General features: G+C 42.9%; 1 protein-coding gene and 2 long non-coding RNA genes across 5 annotated transcripts; 2 read left to right on the top strand and 1 right to left on the bottom strand.

Moving 5' to 3' along the window:
- The first annotated feature begins 2352 nt into the window (after positions 1-2352).
- LOC100842798 (serine/threonine-protein kinase 16) lies at positions 2353-8894 on the top strand. Of its 2 annotated transcripts, none has more exons than XM_010239820.3 (6): positions 2353-2719; positions 3052-3194; positions 3489-3629; positions 4321-4506; positions 7797-7921; positions 8446-8894. In XM_010239820.3, the coding sequence occupies exons 1-6, from the start codon at positions 2527-2529 to the stop codon at positions 8666-8668; spliced, it is 1011 nt and encodes a 336-aa protein (XP_010238122.1). In that variant the 5' UTR covers positions 2353-2526; the 3' UTR covers positions 8669-8894. The 2 variants fall into 2 exon arrangements, with proteins under 2 accessions (XP_010238122.1, XP_010238123.1); XM_010239821.3 differs by having other exon boundaries at positions 2358-2719; positions 3498-3629.
- Positions 8895-15046: 6152 nt separating this feature from the next.
- On the bottom strand, positions 15047-16750 carry LOC112268805. The gene is made up of 2 exons (XR_002960283.1): positions 15365-16750; positions 15047-15276 (listed from the first exon to the last, which is right to left on the bottom strand). It is a non-coding gene; the product is annotated as an uncharacterized LOC112268805 (long non-coding RNA).
- Positions 16751-16854: 104 nt separating this feature from the next.
- Positions 16855-19336, top strand: LOC106866765. Of its 2 annotated transcripts, none has more exons than XR_002960282.1 (4): positions 16855-17378; positions 17787-17903; positions 18036-18144; positions 19133-19336. It is a non-coding gene; the product is annotated as an uncharacterized LOC106866765 (long non-coding RNA). The 2 variants fall into 2 exon arrangements; XR_001407650.2 differs by lacking the exon at positions 19133-19336 and adding an exon at positions 18422-19108.
- Positions 19337-19400: the final 64 nt, after the last annotated feature.

Genomic DNA, 19400 nt, shown 5'->3' with positions numbered 1-19400 from the left:
ACTTTACTTTTCCCTGGCACCCTGTAGAAAATACCGCTATCATCTTCCGGCTTCCGTCAGAGATTCTCTTTCGGTGCTTCTCTTGTGCAGTCGCCTGGCACCGGTACGTAAGCGGCGACTGCCTTTTCCACGATAGTGATGACGCTGCTTTATCCTCTGCCGCGTGGTCAGGATAAGACCGTTGAGAGATCTCGGCGTGGGCCGAGATTAAGATGCTCGTCCTTATCCTGCAAACTCATAAGACAATATGGTCATGCCGGCATACGTCCAGGATGCCGGCTTAGTGTTAGTTTGACTTTACGATGCCGGCATACATAACCTTGCCGGCTTTGCCTCCGTTATCTCGGCTAAAGTTGTGTCATCATGACCTACCCGGGTCATCCCCCTGACACTATTAGAATGAAAAGACACAATAAATAATTAAGTTATTGCAATGTCAACACACGGGCAATTGCACAAATGCGACAAAGCATGTCATGTCATGGTGTTGTGTCATAGCTTAATGCCTCAATGGCACAAGACAGCACCAAAGTTAGGTATGGCCTCGCGTAAGGATTGCTATTCATATATGGACTTTTTTTTAGAACCTATTCATATATGGACCGTATCGGCATGAATAATTCCGTGGTGATCAATTAGTTAAGGAGATAGTATGCCATTTGCTCATATGTGGTTAGCGCAGAGATAATAATATATCCTCCCACTGACTATTAGCTCATGTCATGTTATTTATAACGAGTACTTCCTCCGTCCAACAAAAGAGGTAGTACAATAGTTATAATAATGTACTACTTTAGTAATGCTTGGTCCATATCTCACTCTCATCGGAGTCTAGGAACACGTGTTTTCAGCTAACCATTAATTGACATCCTGCTTTTCTCCTCTCTCCTCTTTTCTTCCTTCCAACTCAGCAAAAAAATTATATTCAAAGTCTTGTATGCTGCCTCACATCACCATATTGTTGCTGCTCTTAGGCAAGTGATAGGTCTAAGGTAAATGATTTGCCTCGGCCGATGAATGCGTCCTGCTTGTTGCCGTTGTCCTGGAAGCACGGGCAAGGTGGCGCCGCCGTGGTGCTTTCTGGTGGATCTAGAGCGAAGGATATATGAGTGCGACCCTTCGAAGATCACTTCATAATTTTTCTAACAAAAAAAATACTATATTTCAATGTGATTTCACGGATGATGTTGGTTCATCTGAACCCACATCCCTCAACATCGCCCGCCACTCGTGGTGCTCGAGGTTGTGAGGGTCCACAACGTGGTACCGGCAGAACATGTCATTGGAGGGAAGCTGGGGGATGTGGGCATGTGAGGAACGCACTGCTTGCCATCGCAATCAACTCTAGTCTGACGTCGTCGCAATTGGAAGAAATTTTTTCAAAGAAAAGTTGTGAGCCGAGGGAGATATAGTTTGCGGGGAGAGACTGATACCATGGGAGGTGAGAGTTGAGTGAGACCATTAACGATTCTGCCGCTAGCCGAACTCATTAGACCAATTATTTTGGATCTCCTCAACCAACATTTATATGGAATTTCAATTTTTTTTGCTATCTATATCCATGTGACCCTACCACTTGGCAATCCCGATAAAATTTGTCTATTATTGTCCCATCAATGTATATACATTCAACCAAATACACTCTTATACTTCCTTTACTAGAAGCCCACGATGTAGTTATAAGATCACCATCATCCTTCTCTCCAGTGACTTCCAGTTCATGACGGGTAACCATTTGCCCATGGATGAGGTTTGTTCTTATCTGAAGCACAAGAATCACAAAACCACATGGTTTCATATGGTTTTTTGACCTCTAGGTTTGGAGGTTGCTATACAGACCGTTGGTTTGGTCGTACCACGTAGTGCTCGTCGGTCAATTTCTCTGACAAGCAGTTAGACATCGTAGATAGTAAAGCTCTAATTTGGTATGTCCGATGGTGATGCTAAGTTAAGCGGTGAGTTTCTCGAAAAAAAAAAGAGTTAAGCGGTGAGTTCAGTGTTGTTGACAAGTGGCCTTACACGTGTTCACCCCGGTGTGGTTGGGTGTCACGTGTTATCAGCGCTACTTGGATTTTGGCCGCTTGTGGCGAATTGCATTTCCAATTATATAATTAATGACATAAATTTCTTAAGAAAAGCCACACAGAAAATTATATTAATTATATTACAGTAGTACAAAATTCATAACAGGAGTACCAATTCTTTTATTGAATAATATGGCTAGCCACGGTATTCCACGCGGTGAATTCATATGGCCTTTTGGCTGTCAACAAAAGAAAAGGAAACCATACTGCTTTTCTTTTCCCGCAGTTTTGACTTTCTGTGTTGTTTACGTTTCCTGACCAAGGAAGCAACAAAACTCAAGAGTCCCAACTCCCAAGTCGTCGTCCGCTGGTGGACCCGCGAAAGCGTCGACCCAATAGAACAAGCACAGCTGACCCGACACCCACCCTCGCCGTCGCAGTCGCCGGTGACGAGAACGCGCGCGCGGGTTTGCCGACGGCGAGGAGGAGGAGGTCGCCGAGGATGGGCTGCTCCATGTCGGGGCTGAACGCCCTCTACGACGCGGCGACCGGCGGCGGCGACGTGTGGATCAACGAGCGCCGCTTCCGCGTCCTCCGCCAGATCGGCGAGGGCGGCTTCGCCTTCGTCTACCTCGTCAAGGAGCACGAAGCCTCCTCCGACGCAGCGCGCGGCAGGCACCCCTCCCACGTCTCAGGTCCCGTCCGATCCCCTCCCAACTCGCCTCCGTTTCTCGTGTGCGTTCTGTTGGATTGGCTCGTAAGTTTTTCCCATTCGGTTTTGAAGGGAATCCGCCAATTACTTCCCATTTCTTGAGCCGACGAGTGTACCTTGGCGTTTCTGTGTACAAAATCGTGTAAATTTCGTTCCATCCTCCCTGCCCCCCTTGCTACCAGATGTTTTCATGAGCTGGGTTTAAATTCGGAATTACACCGCTTGTTGTACACAACTGAAGTTTTTGTTCCAACAACTAGGAAATTTAGGAGCTCTCTAAGGTTTGATGATGCTGACATGCTAATGTTGCTTCAGAGGATGGGACGTATGCTATGAAGAAGGTGTTGATTCAGAGCAAGGAGCAACTGGATCTGGTGAAGGAGGAGATCCGTGTTTCGTCGTTGTTCAACCATCCCAATCTGCTACCGCTTCTTGATCATGCCATAATAGCAGTTAAGGTAACATGTTTTGCATCTGTCTTTTGTACCTACGATCCCATAATACAATATTGAAGTATCAAACTGTGTGCATTGTGCAAGACTCGAGAAAATCATGTTAAAGATAGGCAAGTTAGTCTAGGTTAGTAAATAGTGTAAAAAGTGCACTATATATGTCTGAGGTATGTATTTGTCTGATCAGTACACTCTAGAGAAACAACAAGCAAAATGAACCCAGCAATTTGAATCTAGCCTTTCCATAACATCTTATAGTTTCGTTATGTTAATTACTCGTCACACCTTTGAGATATATAGACTGAACAGGGTGATTGGAGCCACGAAGCCTACTTACTCTTCCCGGTCTATTTGGATGGTACTTTGTTCGACAATTCAAAAGCCATGTGGTCTAGGAAGGAATTCTATTCAGTATTCCATATTTTGCAAATATTCCGGCAGGTCAGTTTTTTTACAGGATGATTATATAAGTATACTGTTTCTTGATGAATGATGATGTCGTATCTTTATTTGAAGTATTGGTGAGTCCTTTGCTTCTATCATGCTTTTGCCAATGAGTAAATTTGATGTTCAGTATGGAACATTTAACCATACTCCGTATTATTCTTCGACGATCTTTATGAAGAACGAAATTCTCGTGTTAGTACTGAATCTTTGTCTCGCATAATTGTATTGCTCACTCTGCTAGTAATAGAATATAATCGCAGGTGATGACACACATTCTTTTTCGTACTACTATTAAAAAATGGCTTCTGTCCTCTTGTTAGCTTGGGGAAATCTTGGGGATCTGTAAGATGTTAGATTCATCATCTCCCCCCGCCCCCCCTACCCTCTACCTCCCGTCACCCACCCTGATTCCTTTTTACTTTCCATGTCACATATCTTCATAGGTACTAATGAGATATAAAATCATGTCTCTGTCTCGCTTTGTTCTATATTCGGCATCAATTGTTCTCTCGACGCATCAAAGTATTGAAACTGCACATTGCATACTGTTTTGAGGTGAAAATAGTTCTAGACTATCCTTTTGTAAATATAATTTCCTCTATAAAAGAAGTTGCACAGTAACTGTTGCGGTCACTTCTTCTCCATCTTGCATCTCTTTTATCTACTAATATACTACTATCAACAGATCTGTGAAGGAGTGAAGCACATGCACAGTTTTGATCCACCATATGCCCATAATGATGTCAAGCCTGGCAATGTTCTTATAACTCATCGAAAAGGACAAGCGCCTCTTGCAACTTTGATGGATTTTGGAAGTTCACGGCCTGCAAGAAATAAAATACGTTCTCGTTCTGAAGCATTACGGTTGCAGGTTTGTCTTAGCTCCATGCCCTCAGACAGTTCTTCTCAATAGCATATTTGTTTTCAGTTTGCACATAATCCTGTTTGAAGTTTGGCCATTGTCCTATAAAAGTATTTTGATTTCACTATTTGAGATGTATAGCCAATTTATTATGAATGTTATTCTTTCTCGTATTATTTTGACTTTCCATAATATTGAATGGCTTTTCTTTTGACCCAGAAAACAGCAGTAGAGGCTCCTACTGTGATTAATCAATAAAAAAGTTACAAGCAGTTAATTATGAGTGGCTTTGCACACATTTAGAAACTTTTTTAGAGGAAAAGGGCATTCGCCCCTGTTTCATTCATTCAATGAACAAACGAAACAAAGTAGTTTGTAGCAACTGCTCAAGGCAGATAACAGTTTCTAGTTCTCGGCCATAGAGGCCCTAATGCCACTTAAAACAACACAAAACACCTTGATAGCCTCTAACCCAGGCGGAATCATTACAATTTGAGCGAAGCAAAAGGTGGCTGAGGTTCAGATCATAGGAGATTGTGAGGAGTTTCAGCCCGCGTCTTCCTGGAGGGACATCGAGGTAATCCCTTGGCAAGCTGCAAGAGTCAGCATGGAGAGAGCCTTGCGTTTCTTCATCCCGGGAGTAGTCTTGGGATCTCCACCGATTTGCCCTCCAATTGTTGTAGGATATGCTCCAGAGCGCCTTGTCCTGCGCCTGAGCAAAGCGGTGTCCATGATCGAAGGTGTCGCAGGGCCATGTGCCAAAGTACCTGCATTGAAGACCAGGAGGAAGAGCGAAAAAATAGGTTATTTCTACACTTCCACAAAGACCATAAGACAGCTGCAGTAGTCATATTAATCACTTCAAAACGTTTGTTTTTTCCCCAAAAAGAGGCATTGTGTTCTAAGTTGGAGCCCAGTGCAACATTAAACATATCGCTCAAATGAGACCAAAGTATCTGAGCAACAAGACAGTCAAAGAACAAATGTTGAACATTCTCCAATTCAGACAGAACAAGCAGGTGTGGTCATGGATATCCTGACGTTTCGACAGGTTATCTCTAGTGAGAATTTTATTGTGATTAAGTAGCCAGAGAAAAGTTTTAACCCTAGGGGGTATATGTAATTTCCACACAGAATGAATAGAGACAGGGGAGATCCCCCTAAAATTAATCACAGCATATAAAGACTTGGATGTGTAGACTCCTTTATTGTCCAGTTTCCAAATAAGCTGGTCTGGCTCATCAGTGAGATTGATGCAGGAAACTACAGCAATTAAATCATCCAGAGTTGCATAAGATGTGGGTTAAAACCTCTTCTAAAGGAGAGTTTTAACTCCACACCATCCCAAATGTCAGCAATTGTTTTATTATGTTCATTACAAACATAGTAGATTTCCCAAAATTGAATCGCCAGGCTAGAGCCTCCAATCCATTGGTCTTCCCAAAACTTAACACTAGCACCATTTCCAACCTTCCAAATGTAACCCATCTTTGCTGCTTGGGAAGCCCATAAAACCCCTTTCCAAAAAGGAGAAGTTATGGAGTCAGAGCAAGCAAAAATGTTTGGGGAAGCAGTATTATATTTTAAATCAATGATGTTTTTCCACAACTTATGGGAGTCTAGGTTGAATCTCTTGATCCAATTAGCTAGCAGACATATGTTCAGGTCCCTCAGGCTAGGAATACCTAGACCACCAAAATCTTGCTTCATGGAGACTAATTCCCAATTAACAAGGTGGTATTTAACATGTCCATCATAGTTGTCCCAGAGGCAATGGGCCATTTGGGAGTTAATCTCTTTTATAGCCCATTTAGGGAACTTAATGACAGAGAGGAGGTAAATGGGAATGCTTGCCAAACAGGATCTGATCAGGGTAATTCTACCTCCATAGGAGAGCAGTCTACCCCTCCAACCAGCAACTCTCTTGAGAATCTTGTCAATAACTGGTTGTAGATCTTCTTTCTTTAGTTTGCAAAAATGGAGTGGAACTTCTAGGTATTTCATAGGCCAGCCTTCAAGTTTGCATCCCAGAGTTTGAGAAAAAGGTCTAACAGCATCATCATCCAAATTGATGCAGTACAAGTCACTTTTGTGGAAGTTTATTCTCATGCCTGACAGTTGTTCAAATAGGGATAAAAACCACTTCAGGTTTCTGGCTTTGTGTATGTCATTATCTAAGAAGAGAAGAGTGTCATCTGCATATTGCAGACTAACAACTCCCCCAGTCTGGGCAGCAGGGAACATTCCAGAAATCAGATTATTGGTAGCAGCTTTGGTTAGGATTTTAGTAAACACATCTGCCACCAGGTTAAAAAGGATTGGGGAGAGAGGGTCCCCCTGTCTCAGTTCCCTGCTAGTTGCAAAAAAAGGACTATCACAGTCATTGATTCTGACTCCAAAAGACCCTCTAAGGAGAAGACAGTCCATCCATTGGAGCCACAGAGGGGGGAAGCCTCTCTGTCTGAGGACAGATCTGAGAAAGGAAATATCAACTCTGTCATAAACCTTTTCATAGTCAAGTTTAAGGATAAGACCAGGAGAAGAGCTGGTGTGGGCCTCATGAATAATCTCATGAGCAACCACCACACTCTCCAAGAGATATCTCCCTTTTAAGAAGACAGTTTGGTTAGGGCTAATAATCCTGTTAGCACAAGGGCTAATCCTATTTGTACAAGCTTTGGAATTTTTTTTGAAACTACAGTTGGTGAGGGCAATAGGTCTGTATTTCTTGATACTGGTAGCATCATTCTCTTTAGGAATTAAAGTGATCATAGAGAAATTTAATCTATGAAGGTCTAGAGTACCAGTCTCAAACTTAGGAAACAGAGCCATTAAATCAAATTTGATGGTATCCCAGAATTTCTGATAGAACAGAAAGGGAAAGCCATCAGGACCAGGGGCCCCTTCAGCATAAGAGCTGAACACAGCCATTTTAATCTCCTCTTCAGTGAATTTTTGTGTAAGAAGGAGATTTTCCTCTACAGAGATTTCTCCTCCTCAGACCAAAAGTTGTGGGAAAGGGAAATATCCAGGGAAGGTTCAGAGTTAAACAAGGTTTTGTAGTAATCTACAGCAATCTGAATAATCACATTTAGAAACTGAGTTTCTGACTATCTATTCTTTCCTCAAACTAGTGAAGTTACAACTTACAAGCCTGACTGACCATCTACATGTGTTATCCTTAGTTTTGAGCATGAAACTATTACTTGGAAGAAGTGTAATTGAAAAAGAGTTCAATGCTAGTTCTTTGAAATCAGTGGCAGTCAAAACATTACTAGTGATATCTTGGTTCTGTGTAGGAATGGGCTGCTGAACATTGCTCTGCGCCTTTTCGTGCACCTGAATTGTGGGACTGCCCAAGTCATGCCGATATCGATGAGAGGACAGATATCTGGTCTCTAGGATGCACTCTTTATGCCATCATGTAAGTTCCCTTGTGGCCTTTTGCCCGAGTAACTTTAGTAGTCTTGATTCAGTTCATTTTTGTTGATTTATGTGTTAGTATGATTCTCGATTTTTTTTGTGGCATGCCATTGCTCCCAACTTCTTGGGTGTGGACGTGTGGTGCATAATGATTCATTGACACGTTTACTATGAATTCTTTCAGCTTAGTACGCATATGTCATACGTTTTTCAGCCCTGACAAGCGGCAACCCATACAATATAGTGCCACGAATGGTTATTGATCAACTTTTAAACTCAAGATTAATATAATAATCATGAAAGGATTAGCAATCGTACCAGGTGCATACATGTTTTTTTTTAATGTTTTGCAGCTTAAAGATCAAACTCAACTTTGTATAAGTTAAAGTTGAGCAAACATATTGCCAAAGTTCCTTGTGATATAATCAAACTATCTTAGTGTTGGAAAATTCATTAATGAGATGAACATCAATTGGGATGGTAGCTTATAAGTACTTAATAAATATCTGATGTTCATTTTCCTAGGTATGGTGTTTCTCCCTTTGAATATGCTCTTGGTGAATCTGGAGGAAGCTTGCAATTGGCCATTATGAACGTGCAATTGAAGTGGCCGTTGGTACCAAGCCCTTACCCTGATTCGCTTCACAAGTTCCTTACATGGATGCTTCACCCACAACCTGCAATGCGCCCTCGCATCAATGACATACTTCTCCATGTTGACAAGCTTGTGGAAAGATACTCACCTTGAGCCAGTGTGCACATTCTATTCTGAATTGACTTATTTACAAATTGCAAAGGGAACATGATGTGAAGCATCAACTTCAGTCATGCTTGACGTCTTTTCATCCCTTGAAATAGGACAAGTATCACTTCTTTATGTATCTTTACCAATTTGTCGCTGAACTTATCTTGTACAAAATATTTAGTGAATACCAAAACTGCCTCTGTTTATATCTAGATCTTTTTTTTGGAAAGTACTGTTTTTTAGCGTTAACTACACAAGTAATCTCTATTTGCCTGTACATTTTTGCGTATTAGAATAATCCGTACAAAATGTTATACCATCATCTGTCCTGTAAAAGAAATATCCACATCTGTTCTAATTTTAGGTTTCCAAATCAACAATTGACAGGTCAAAATCAGTGACGAATTAAATTCTTCTAGAGTAAGAAAATAGTAAACTTTTATTCTCTAAACCCACCCCATGTACACATACTATTTTTCATCTCACGATCAGACCCAATCAGAGCCCATTTGATTTGCAGTATTTCAAAAGAAAAAAACAGAATGTAGGAACTGAGTGTAATGCTATGTTGAATCCTATAAAAATCTAAAACATAGATATATTTGGTTGCACCACAGGAAAACAACATATGAACTTACCTGAAGGATTGGGTGTTAGCAATAGTTCTAACAGAAACAAAGGATTTTTTTTTTCTTCCAAAAATTCGATCTTATGGAAATTTTTCTTTGAAATTGCATGCAAAGTAGTCCATAGAAAAAAAATGATATGGTTTTGAATCAAAAAAACTGTATAGAAAAAAAATCTTTAGGAATATAATACTGTACAATCCCTATGTAATTTCTTTGAAACAAAGATACTACCCTTTAAGCACTCTTACAGCTATCATTAATCTACTTTTCACTTCACTAAGGGTGTGTCTATATCTCATGCGTTTAATTTTTAGCAAGAGGTTTAAATCTCAGTTGACATATTAAAACCATTGGATTTGTATCAACTGGGATGATTTTCCATATTTCTTTTTTTATCATTCGTTTTAAATCTTAAAACACAAAACATGTATCCAGTAACTTAAGAATCGACTTATCTATACCTATCTAAAATACGGACCGTTTTCTTCACCGTCATCTGTCAAACTTTTCAAAAAATTTGTGGACCCCTCAAGATTGCATGTATATTAGGCCTACTAAGTAAGCTGGCCCGTTACCTGCACCGAATTGGATTGGATCTTCGCGAGGGAATTCATCGCCAGCGGAATCGTTACGAGAGTCGGGCAACAACTCCGAATCTGACGATAAAAATATCGCTCCGCCGAAACACTACGGGAGTCGGAAGATGATACCCGATCGGGCACCCATCGGGCAAGGATCGAAGCCATGGCCGTCCCCTCTGTCTCTCAGGCGTGGCCACGGCTGGTCCCCATTTCCGTTTCCCAGCCATGGCCGTCTCCTCCTAGGGCTAAATTACACGACGAGATGGCAAATTGTTAGAAGAAACTGATGAGATAGACTGCGAGAGAGAATGATGGTGGCGCCTAGCTAGAGCATAGTAGAGAGAACGAGAGATGATGGCCGAGTGTAGGAATGGGAGATGTGAAAAGGCGTCTCGATGCCTTTCTTCTGTGAGCCTGACTGAGCGAGAGAGATGGCCAAACAGGCCAAGTGGGTCATAGAGTCATGGGCTACTAGGTCAATTTTGCACTTAGTCTTTATTTATTTTTTTACAGCAAGGTTCATGAGTTAATCCTTATTGCATCAAAGAGTCCACATTTCACTAAAAAAACAAAGAGTCCACATATTACATAATAATAAAAATATTTATTTCATTAAAATATTAATTGGGCGACCCATCGGGTATACCCATGGCGTAAATGTCGACCCATATCCTACCCATTTGGGTCATGTATTCGCGGGCGAGTTGCCACATTTAATACTTGCCGGCCATATAAGACGGACTCCAGCCGCCACGCAGAGACAGGACTACGAGCACACAGATAGCCGAGAGGCCAACGACGTCAAGTCGTCTGAAATGCCCACGAGCTAGATCCGCCGAACAACTCGAGCAAATAATTGGAAAAATTTACACGTGCACTGCGAGTTTATTAACTAGGCTCAATTTAATCTAATATTGATAAGCTCCTTCAGAAACCAGCAAAATCAGAATAGACATACTCAACAAAATAATCAAATGTCTATACTCATAAACGAACATCCAGCTACCAAAACATAAATTTGTTGCCCCTTCTAACTCTTTGTTTAAAGGATGAAGTGAGATAGTGGAGAGAACTAAAAAAATTAAGTGATTCCGTCTCAAAACTTCTTTGATCGGGTGATGTTATATAATTTTCAGAAGGAAGTGGATTGTTCTATTTTGAGAAACTAGAGTATAGAGACTTTTGGAAGAAACCTTTTTTAGGCCCCCTTCTTTTGGGCTTCTAGCCCAGCTTCCAGGTCCTAGGCAGCCGAAGCCCAAAAGAAGGCAAAACTTCTACCCAGCTCTTCCTAGAAGCCCTTCCAAATCGTAGTGCAAATTGGGCTGTGGGGAGAAACCGCTCCGGACCAATTTCCCGAGCTTCTCCCCCGAGGGCGAACCGTTATTACTCCCAAAATGCCACCGCGCGACCCATCGAAAGAGGCAGACCCGACCCGAGCGCCCGTCTTCTCCACAGGATCCGCCCGCCGCCCCTCACCCCTTGTATTCTCCACAGGATCCGCCACCCCTCACCCCTCCACCGGGATCCGCCGCCGCCCCTCACCCCTTCACCGGATCCGCCGCTCACCCTCCTCTTCCCCTGTCGCCGCCGCCATCACCCCGACCCGACCGCTTCCCCTGCCGCCGCCGCCACTCACCCTCGTCTTCTCCATCAGAGCCGCCGCCCCTCACCCCTCCACCGGATCCGCCGCCACCCCTCACCCTCCTCTTCCCCTGTCGCATACTCCCCTGCCAGCATACTCCCCTCTTCCCCTACCACATACTCCCCTGCCTGCATACTCCCCTCGCAGCGCCTGCAAGGATCTCATCGCCAGTGTTGACTCCCCTCGCAAGGTGAGAACAAATCACTGTTACTGTTTTTGCATGGTGTGAATGGTTGATGCATGGGATAAATGATGGATTTGGTATGAGACCGCTTGTGTTTTGATATCCATTTTGCTGTGTTTGGTCATTTTGCTGTGAAAATTAGAGATTGTAGCTACTGTACTTGGTCATTTTGCTGTGAAACTAGAGATTTTAGCTACTGTTTTTGGTCATTTTGCTGTGCAAATTAGAGTAGAATTACTCATTGTTGATGTTAAGTCGTGTGTACATTATAGATGGAAAAAGGGAAAACTGGCAAAGCTACATGGGATGCTGTAGCTCATATAGTTTTCCTTGATGTGTGCATCGAGGAAGTGGAAGCTAATAGCCGTCCAACTCAATGTTTGAATGCTGTTGGATATGCCAATTTGATATCCAAGTTCAACGAGCATACGAAGCGAAACTATGACCGCAAACAAATGAAAAATAGGTGGGAGACACTAAAAAAAGACTACAATACATGGAAAACATTGACCCAACGTGCATCTGGTATAGGCAGAGATCCCAACACCCATACCATTGCGGCCAGCGACGAGTGGTGGGAGAAAGAGATACATGTATTATCCTTTTCATCTAATTTACATGGCTGATCATTTTTCCAAAACTTATGGACTGTCAAACCGATGTGTTGCCGTGATTTTATTGTGTTATTTCAGAGAGTTCCTGAAGCAAGCAAGTTTAGAAATGCTCCACTTCAAGATGAGGAGAAGATGTCCATTATCTTTGATAAGCATTGTGTGACAAATGAGCATGCTCGGGTGCCTGTTCCATCAGCTCATGTTGGACCATCTGAAGATGCACACATTGTGATTGACGGTGATGAGAATGATTCGGGTTGTGAGGGGGATGATCTTGTCACAAAGAAGGGGAAGGGGAAGGGTAAGCCGAAGAGAGCATGTCCATATTCATCTAGTCCAGCAACAAAGGCAGCAAAGGTGGCAAAGGAAGATAGCCCAACTGATGTTCAGTGTCTCTTGAGCATTATGGAATCAAGGTCCAGGAGCCTGTGTGTGTTATTGTTTAATCACTTGTGTACTATTTTAATTAGCAGCTGAACCTGTGTGCTTGCTGCCTATTTAAATTATTGGATGATTTAATAATTGTGTGTGCATGCTGCCTATTTAACCTGTGTGTGCTTGCTGTCTGTGTGTACTTGTTGCGCAATTTGTCTCATATGGTTTATCTTTCTTGTTGAACAGTGAGTGATGGATGAAGCTACAGATTCGTCGGATGAAGAATTTGACATGGCTGCGGTTACATTATTTTGTATTATGCAAAAGAAAAGGAGAATTCCGTATGCACCGAGGAGACTGCCATTCATGACAGAGATCCAATGGGTTGAGGAGCAGTTGAAAATACCAAAAAATTTCTATGACATGTTTAGGATGAGAAGGTCAGTGTTCCACCCTTTACATGATATCCTTGTTGAGAAATATGGTTTGCGGTCGAGCTGTAACATGTCATCTAAAGAAGCATTAGCATTGTTTTTATGGACCTTGGGAGCCCCTCAATCAAACATTCAAGTTGCAAATCGATTTGAACACAACCCATCTACAATTAGCAGGAAGTTTGAGGAAGTTTTGAATTGTTTGGACCGAATGGCTGGTGATCAATTGGCACCTATTGATCCTACCTTCACACATGTTCATGAAAAATTAAGAAAGCCTAGATTTTGGCCTCATTTTAAGGATGCTATTGGAGCAATTGATGGAACACACATTCCTGTCATAGTGCCGGCTGAACTGAAAGTGATTCATACCAATAGGAAGGGATACACAAGTCAAAATGTCATGGCAATGTGTGATTTTGATATGAGATTCATTTTTGTTATTCTTGGGTGGCCCGGATCTGTCCATGACACTCGTGTATGGAATGATGCTAGGATCGAATATGGTCATTTCCCACACCCCCCACAAAGTAAATATTTTGTACCAACATTGTTATAACTATGTTAAATCTTTTCACATTTTATTGTCGTTCTAATGTTCACTTTTATCTCCAATTGATTATAGGGAAATACTATCTTGTTGATTCCGGATATCCAAACAGAGTTGGGTACTTAGCTCCATACAAAGGGCAACGTACCATGTACCCGAATTTGAAGATGCTCCTCCTGTTGGGATCCAAGAGACGTTCAACCATTGCCATTCATCTCTACGAAATGTCATCGAAAGAACATTTGGTGTACTCAAGATGAAGTGGCGAATTCTTCTAGGCATACTGGCCTACCCACCGTTGAAGCAGAAGAAGATAATTATTGCATGCATGTGTTTGCATGACTACATTCGTGACAGTAAGCTACGTGATGAGCACTTTGACCGATTTGAGATGGGGGCCTATGTACAGGAGGATGGCCCGACTGGCGTTGACACTTTAATTGGACCCGATGATGGCACCATGGGGACGATACGTGATGGTATTGCAGCGGGTTTGGTAGCTTGAGTGATGCTAATGAACAACCTTTTGTGTATGATCAAACTCCTTTTGTGTAGGATAACATAATTGTGAGACCTTTTCGTTTGTTAGACTTGTAATATGTACCACTTTATTATGTTCAACTTAATTTTCATTTATGCGGAAAAACAGTCTAACATATTCATATTGAGAACCAAACAAGTCACAGCAACATCTCAGGGGCAACACAGTCCTTTCATACAAACATCAGACAACATGCTGCATTTCCAGAAGCTGAAAAGAAAGGAATAGAATAGCTTCTCAGGGCTTCCTGTGACAGCCGTTTCTCCCAGAAATTAAGCTGAAGCCAGCTTCCAGAGAAGCTCCAGCCGAAAAGAAGGGGGCCTTAAAGTGATATTTGGTGATCGTTAAAAAAGAGCAAAGAGAGGTTTTGATGCATGTTTTTGAATGTATCATTTTGTTTTTTCATTCCGTTGCAACGCACGGTCATTTCAAATCTTTGACTAAAAGCAAGGATATTTAGGTTGTGTTTGTTTGGGCTGCAGCTTCACAACTGCAAATTCTACGGCTGCAGCTTCCAGAATCAGCTGTGGCTGCCAGCTGCGGCTAGAAGGTTGGAGCCGTCTGATGTCTGTTTGTTTCGACGGCTGGAACGACTGCAGCTGCAACTGAAATATGCTGAAATGACCTAAACAACCCTGCAGTTCTGTAGATTGGGTTTAAGTATTTACTGTACCATTATAACTCTAAATTGCAAGTTTAAGAATTGTTTTTTCTGAAATGGCTATTTTCTTTACTGGATTTGACAGCTTCGACGGTGATTGGCAATAAATATTGAAAATAAAAAACCAAATGTTGGAACATTTTTAACATCACCTATTTCCCCAAATCACATTGAAAATGAAAAAGACTTCATAGCACTATTTATATTGTTGTTGTTGCCTGTACAACATAAAGACTTTATAGCAATAAAAAACACATCAAGATTTTATAGCACGATTTATAAATTCTCCAAGCGCTGTAGATAACCTCCCCCGGTACTTGAACATGAGAAGATTTCTATTGCTGCTCTCGCCTGCATGAAGAAATGAAGATTTCTACTGTTGCCCTGCCGCTCTCTCCCACTGAAATTGCAAAGGAATTTCAGAGAAAATGAACAAATAAAAGAAGAGAGAAAGAGGGGAGGGAACACCGGAACAGAGATTGCATCACCTGCTAGACGTTGAGGGGAGCAAGCTCGTGGGCAGCAGGGAGAAGAAAGGGGCGGCTGCACCTCGTACCGGAGCCAGAATGGACGGCCGGACCTCAGGGCAGCAGGGAGCAGAGGGCGCAAGAAGCGGCTGGACCTCGGCCTCCCGTCGGTTTCCGGGGGTGGCGGGAGAAGGTGGTCGGGGAGCAGGGGCGGACGGACCCCTGGAACTCGGGAGGCTCCATCCCACCAGCCGGAGGAAGGCAGCGGCGCCGGGAGCCCAGATCGGGCGGTGGCGTCCATCCGTCCAGGGAAGATAGGTGGCTGCAGCAGGGGAGAAAGAAAAGAGAGAAGGAGCCGACGTCCAGGGGAGAGATGGGCTCGGATGCACCGGTGTCCGGAGAGGTAGGTGGCGGCGGCGCCGGTGGCCGGAGAGAGGTGGCGGCGGTGAGGTGTTCCCGTTCGGTCGGGCGTGGGCGCGGGCGAAAAGAACGAACCGGTACGGGGCATTTTTGGTGTTGCATGTAGTTTGGTGCTTGGGTAATTCGGTAAAAATGAAGTTTTGGAGGTACAGCTGCCGAAAGAAGCATCGATTTTGTGGATTCTCGTGGGCTGTGTGTGTATCGGGAGCGCTCCTTCGAATCCGCTGCTTGGAGCTGGTCTAAAAAGTGGTGTTTGTTTGGGCTCCGGCTTCCACAGCTCAGAAGCTGTTGAAGCAGCTCCTACAAGCCCAAACAAACACACCTTTAATACGGAGTACTCAGTAATTCAAAAGCCCGCCCCGGCTCCTCTCGCCCGAAGTGCCTCCTGGCGCTGCATGCTGCACCTGCCCCGCGGTCCGGCCGCCTCCTCCCGCCCCGCCGCCCGTAATCGCCCGTACCCATCTCGCACGGTCACTCCTTCCCTTGCTCCCGATCCAATCGCGTCATGCACCCTGTGGAGTTGAGGTCAGAGCCAGGGAGCCGCCGGCGAGGGATGCGCCTTGCCTCCTCCCCCTCTTGGTCCGCCGCCGCCGACAGAAATAGAGGCTTCAATAGCCTCCTCGACCTACCGAACACCGTGCCGCCGCTCGCCTTCTCCCTCCCGCGCTCGCACCGCAGGCAGCCGCGACGCGAACCGGTGGGTCGACGGCCACCTCTTCGCCGACTTCCACCTCCTCCCCACCGCCACCAACGCGACCAAACCTCGGGCCGCCATTCCCGCCTCCGCACCCCCCCCCCCCCCCCCCGGCCCCCCGTCTCGCTCTTCCCCGACTCCTGCAGATTGCAAGGTTAGACCGTACATTGCTTCACGGGCATCTCTTGATATCTATTTGATCTTCAGAATTACCATCTGATAGAGGACAAAGACATTGACAAGACGTTCTGCTTACAGATTTCATTTCAAAGCCTTTTTCTAGGTGGTTGTCTCCTGCAATCCTATAAAAGAAGTGCCCCCTTGACATAGGTGGTCCTATTTTGCGTGTTATTACTGCAGATTTGGCTGGATTCTTCATTCTTTATGTCATCTGTGCTTGGCTTCTTGCTGCTGCAGTGTTCACTGAAATGCAAATTGGGAACCCTGTACTCCATAGCTTCTCGCGGCAGAATAGGATGCTCCTCACAATTTACAAACAACACTCCTAGATTTTATACTGCGGTATTCATGTGGATATAAGGGACGATGTAATCGCAACAGACTTGAGCTTTTTCACTAAAATGTAATAATTCCCTTGGCAACTCCTTTGTTATGTCATGGCATGTTGAGTGGAAACTAACTGTCGGGACATGGATTTCTTTGAGCTTTTAATTTTTTGTTGAACATCAGGTAGTTTTTATCATTAGTTAGCTAGATTCACATATATATTTACAGGGAAACGTGATTTTGGGTCTGAAATTCAGCTACGAGAGATTTCAATAGTTTCTGCAAATTAGAAGAATGGTTCTTCTCCTTTATTTCTGGCAGGTTGAATGTGAGGGGCTTGCTCTCAACTGGATAATTTGATGTAGGTGTATTGTCATTGCCATGAAGGGTTAGACGTGTCATAAGTTGAGCAAAGTAAGAGACCCCTATTCTTATTTTATTTTTCTTGCTGTAGAGGCAGATAGTGCAATTTGTTATCCACGGGGTCCCTGAATACGCATATACTCCCTCCGTTCCATAATTCTTGTCTCAAATTTGCCAAAAAATGGATGTATCTATTCCTATTCCTAAAAAGCATCTAGATACATGTAATATTTCGACAAGAATTATGAAACGGAGGGAGTACCTTTCTAGGAGATCCACTGCAAAGCAAACAGATACGGTTAAATTCATGATTGATTAGTTTTATCTGTCGTTAAAATGTCTCGCAGCGGACTGTAGATAAACCTGAATCTGAATATATATCTTCGCACTCTTCAACCCACCACTAACCTGAATCTCCTGGAACTGCTGGGCGTAATGGATTTCTTGTGTGGATCGCAGTGGCTTTGCAGAAGAAGCGAGGAACCCATTCGAAGGGGACTCATGACAGGGAGCAATGAGGAAGAAACACACCTCTCTCTACCTCGCCAAGAACAGCCTTCGCCTGTTATCTGGATTGTTCGTGACCTACATATTTTACCGACTTGCAATCAAGTTTCATTCCAATTTGTTTTACTATTATATGAATATGAAGTTCCAATGTACTTTCTGAAAGCATGGTGCATCTAACTCATAGATGCTTTGATGCAGGATAATGAAGAGGAATAGGGAAAAAGAGGACGAGCTGAAGGGAACTAAAGGCAGAAGAATAAAGAAGTAAGGAGGGAGGGGAGATCGCAGCCTCCAAGGCAACATCAAGGTAAGGCATCAACCTGAATTTGCAGCACCAGTAAATATATGAACAGAGACTTGTTAGGAGCAGCTTGACTGAAGTGGACCACAAGTTTTCTTTCTGATTGTACTCAACAAATTATAAGACTGCTAAAGCTTAACAATCTCCTAAGCTTAATCTCCTTTTACAGAACTTTGTCTTGATCCATATAGCAATGAGCTACTGCTTTATGATTATGATACTACTTTGTATTATATCTTCTTGAGCTACTGCTTAATGTTTGTGTACTCAAACACATTTTTAGGCCAAAACTGGAGTTGTCCTGTCACATGGCTCACTGGTTAGGAAACTGCTTGAGGTCCTTTTGTGTCCTGTGTCCAGTAAAATGTTAAAAGAATGCTATATCTAAAAGAAGATTTCATATGTCCTGGAAGGAGTCAACGTTCTCCTCTTCATTTGAAAGTGCATTACATCATAGTCCTAGGGTACTATCTCACAAAACACAATGACAACCATGGATTTTATGTGTCGCTGCTGTCAGTACTTGCATTCATAATTGGAGACTTTTGGTTAAGTTTTTCATTTTTTTTTGTCAAAGGTCGTTTATTTTTTGGGGGGTCTATTTGAATATGTACATGATTGTATTATCACAAGCATGTATTACATTTGAAATCATTTTTATTTGTGAAGTGAGTGTGTTTTTCCGGTTGGAAAATATAGGGGGGCCACACTTGTCAAGAGAATTGAATAAAAATATGTGAATTGTGTGACATGAATTTGATACCGTGAAATCCATACTCTGAGACAAGGCAATGACTACATGAAATTTATAGTTAAGTTCTGACAAATTACTAAGTGTAAGGAGTTTGTGGTTAATGTTTAGCTTAAGTGCAGAGGTCCTACATTTTCAAAATGGAGGAGCATTTCATTCCCAATACAATTGACATGGATATTTAATAGAATGGTGAGGTGTGTTGTTCAGTAAAAGACTATCATTGTGTTTATGCAATGACAGAACCAAGACAAGCAAGACATGACTAGGAGCGAGTGGAAGTGATGGCAGATGATGAGGTACGAGAAGAGAGAAGGCGCAAGATAACAAAATTTTCTTATGTACGTTTGGTCACAGTAGCAAATTTTTTTCCATAGCAAAACCCACACCGAATTTAGCTATATTTTTATGTTCATGGATTTTGTCTATTGCAATGTGCATGAATCCTATGCCGCCCACCTCATCTTACATCGCTAGACCATGACACCTATTTAAGTGGCTCAATGAGGAC

The sequence above is a fragment of the Brachypodium distachyon genome, chromosome 4 (assembly GCF_000005505.3).
Source record: "Brachypodium distachyon strain Bd21 chromosome 4, Brachypodium_distachyon_v3.0, whole genome shotgun sequence".
Lineage (NCBI taxonomy): Eukaryota > Viridiplantae > Streptophyta > Magnoliopsida > Poales > Poaceae > Brachypodium > Brachypodium distachyon.
Note: the sequence above shows the minus strand (reverse complement) of the source record. Positions and strands in the feature narration are given on the sequence as shown.

What these genes read in the sequence shown, in the direction of transcription:
- LOC100842798 (XM_010239820.3), top strand. Translation starts at nt 2,527, where the DNA reads ATGGGCTGCTCCATGTCGGGGCTGAACGCCCTCTACGACGCGGCGACC. An exon ending in ATGCCATAATAGCAGTTAAG is followed by an intron (nt 3,195 to 3,488) that starts GTAACATGTTTT and finishes TGAGATATATAG; the next exon opens with ACTGAACAGGGTGATTGGAG. An exon ending in TGCACTCTTTATGCCATCAT is followed by an intron (nt 7,922 to 8,445) that starts GTAAGTTCCCTT and finishes TCATTTTCCTAG; the next exon opens with GTATGGTGTTTCTCCCTTTG.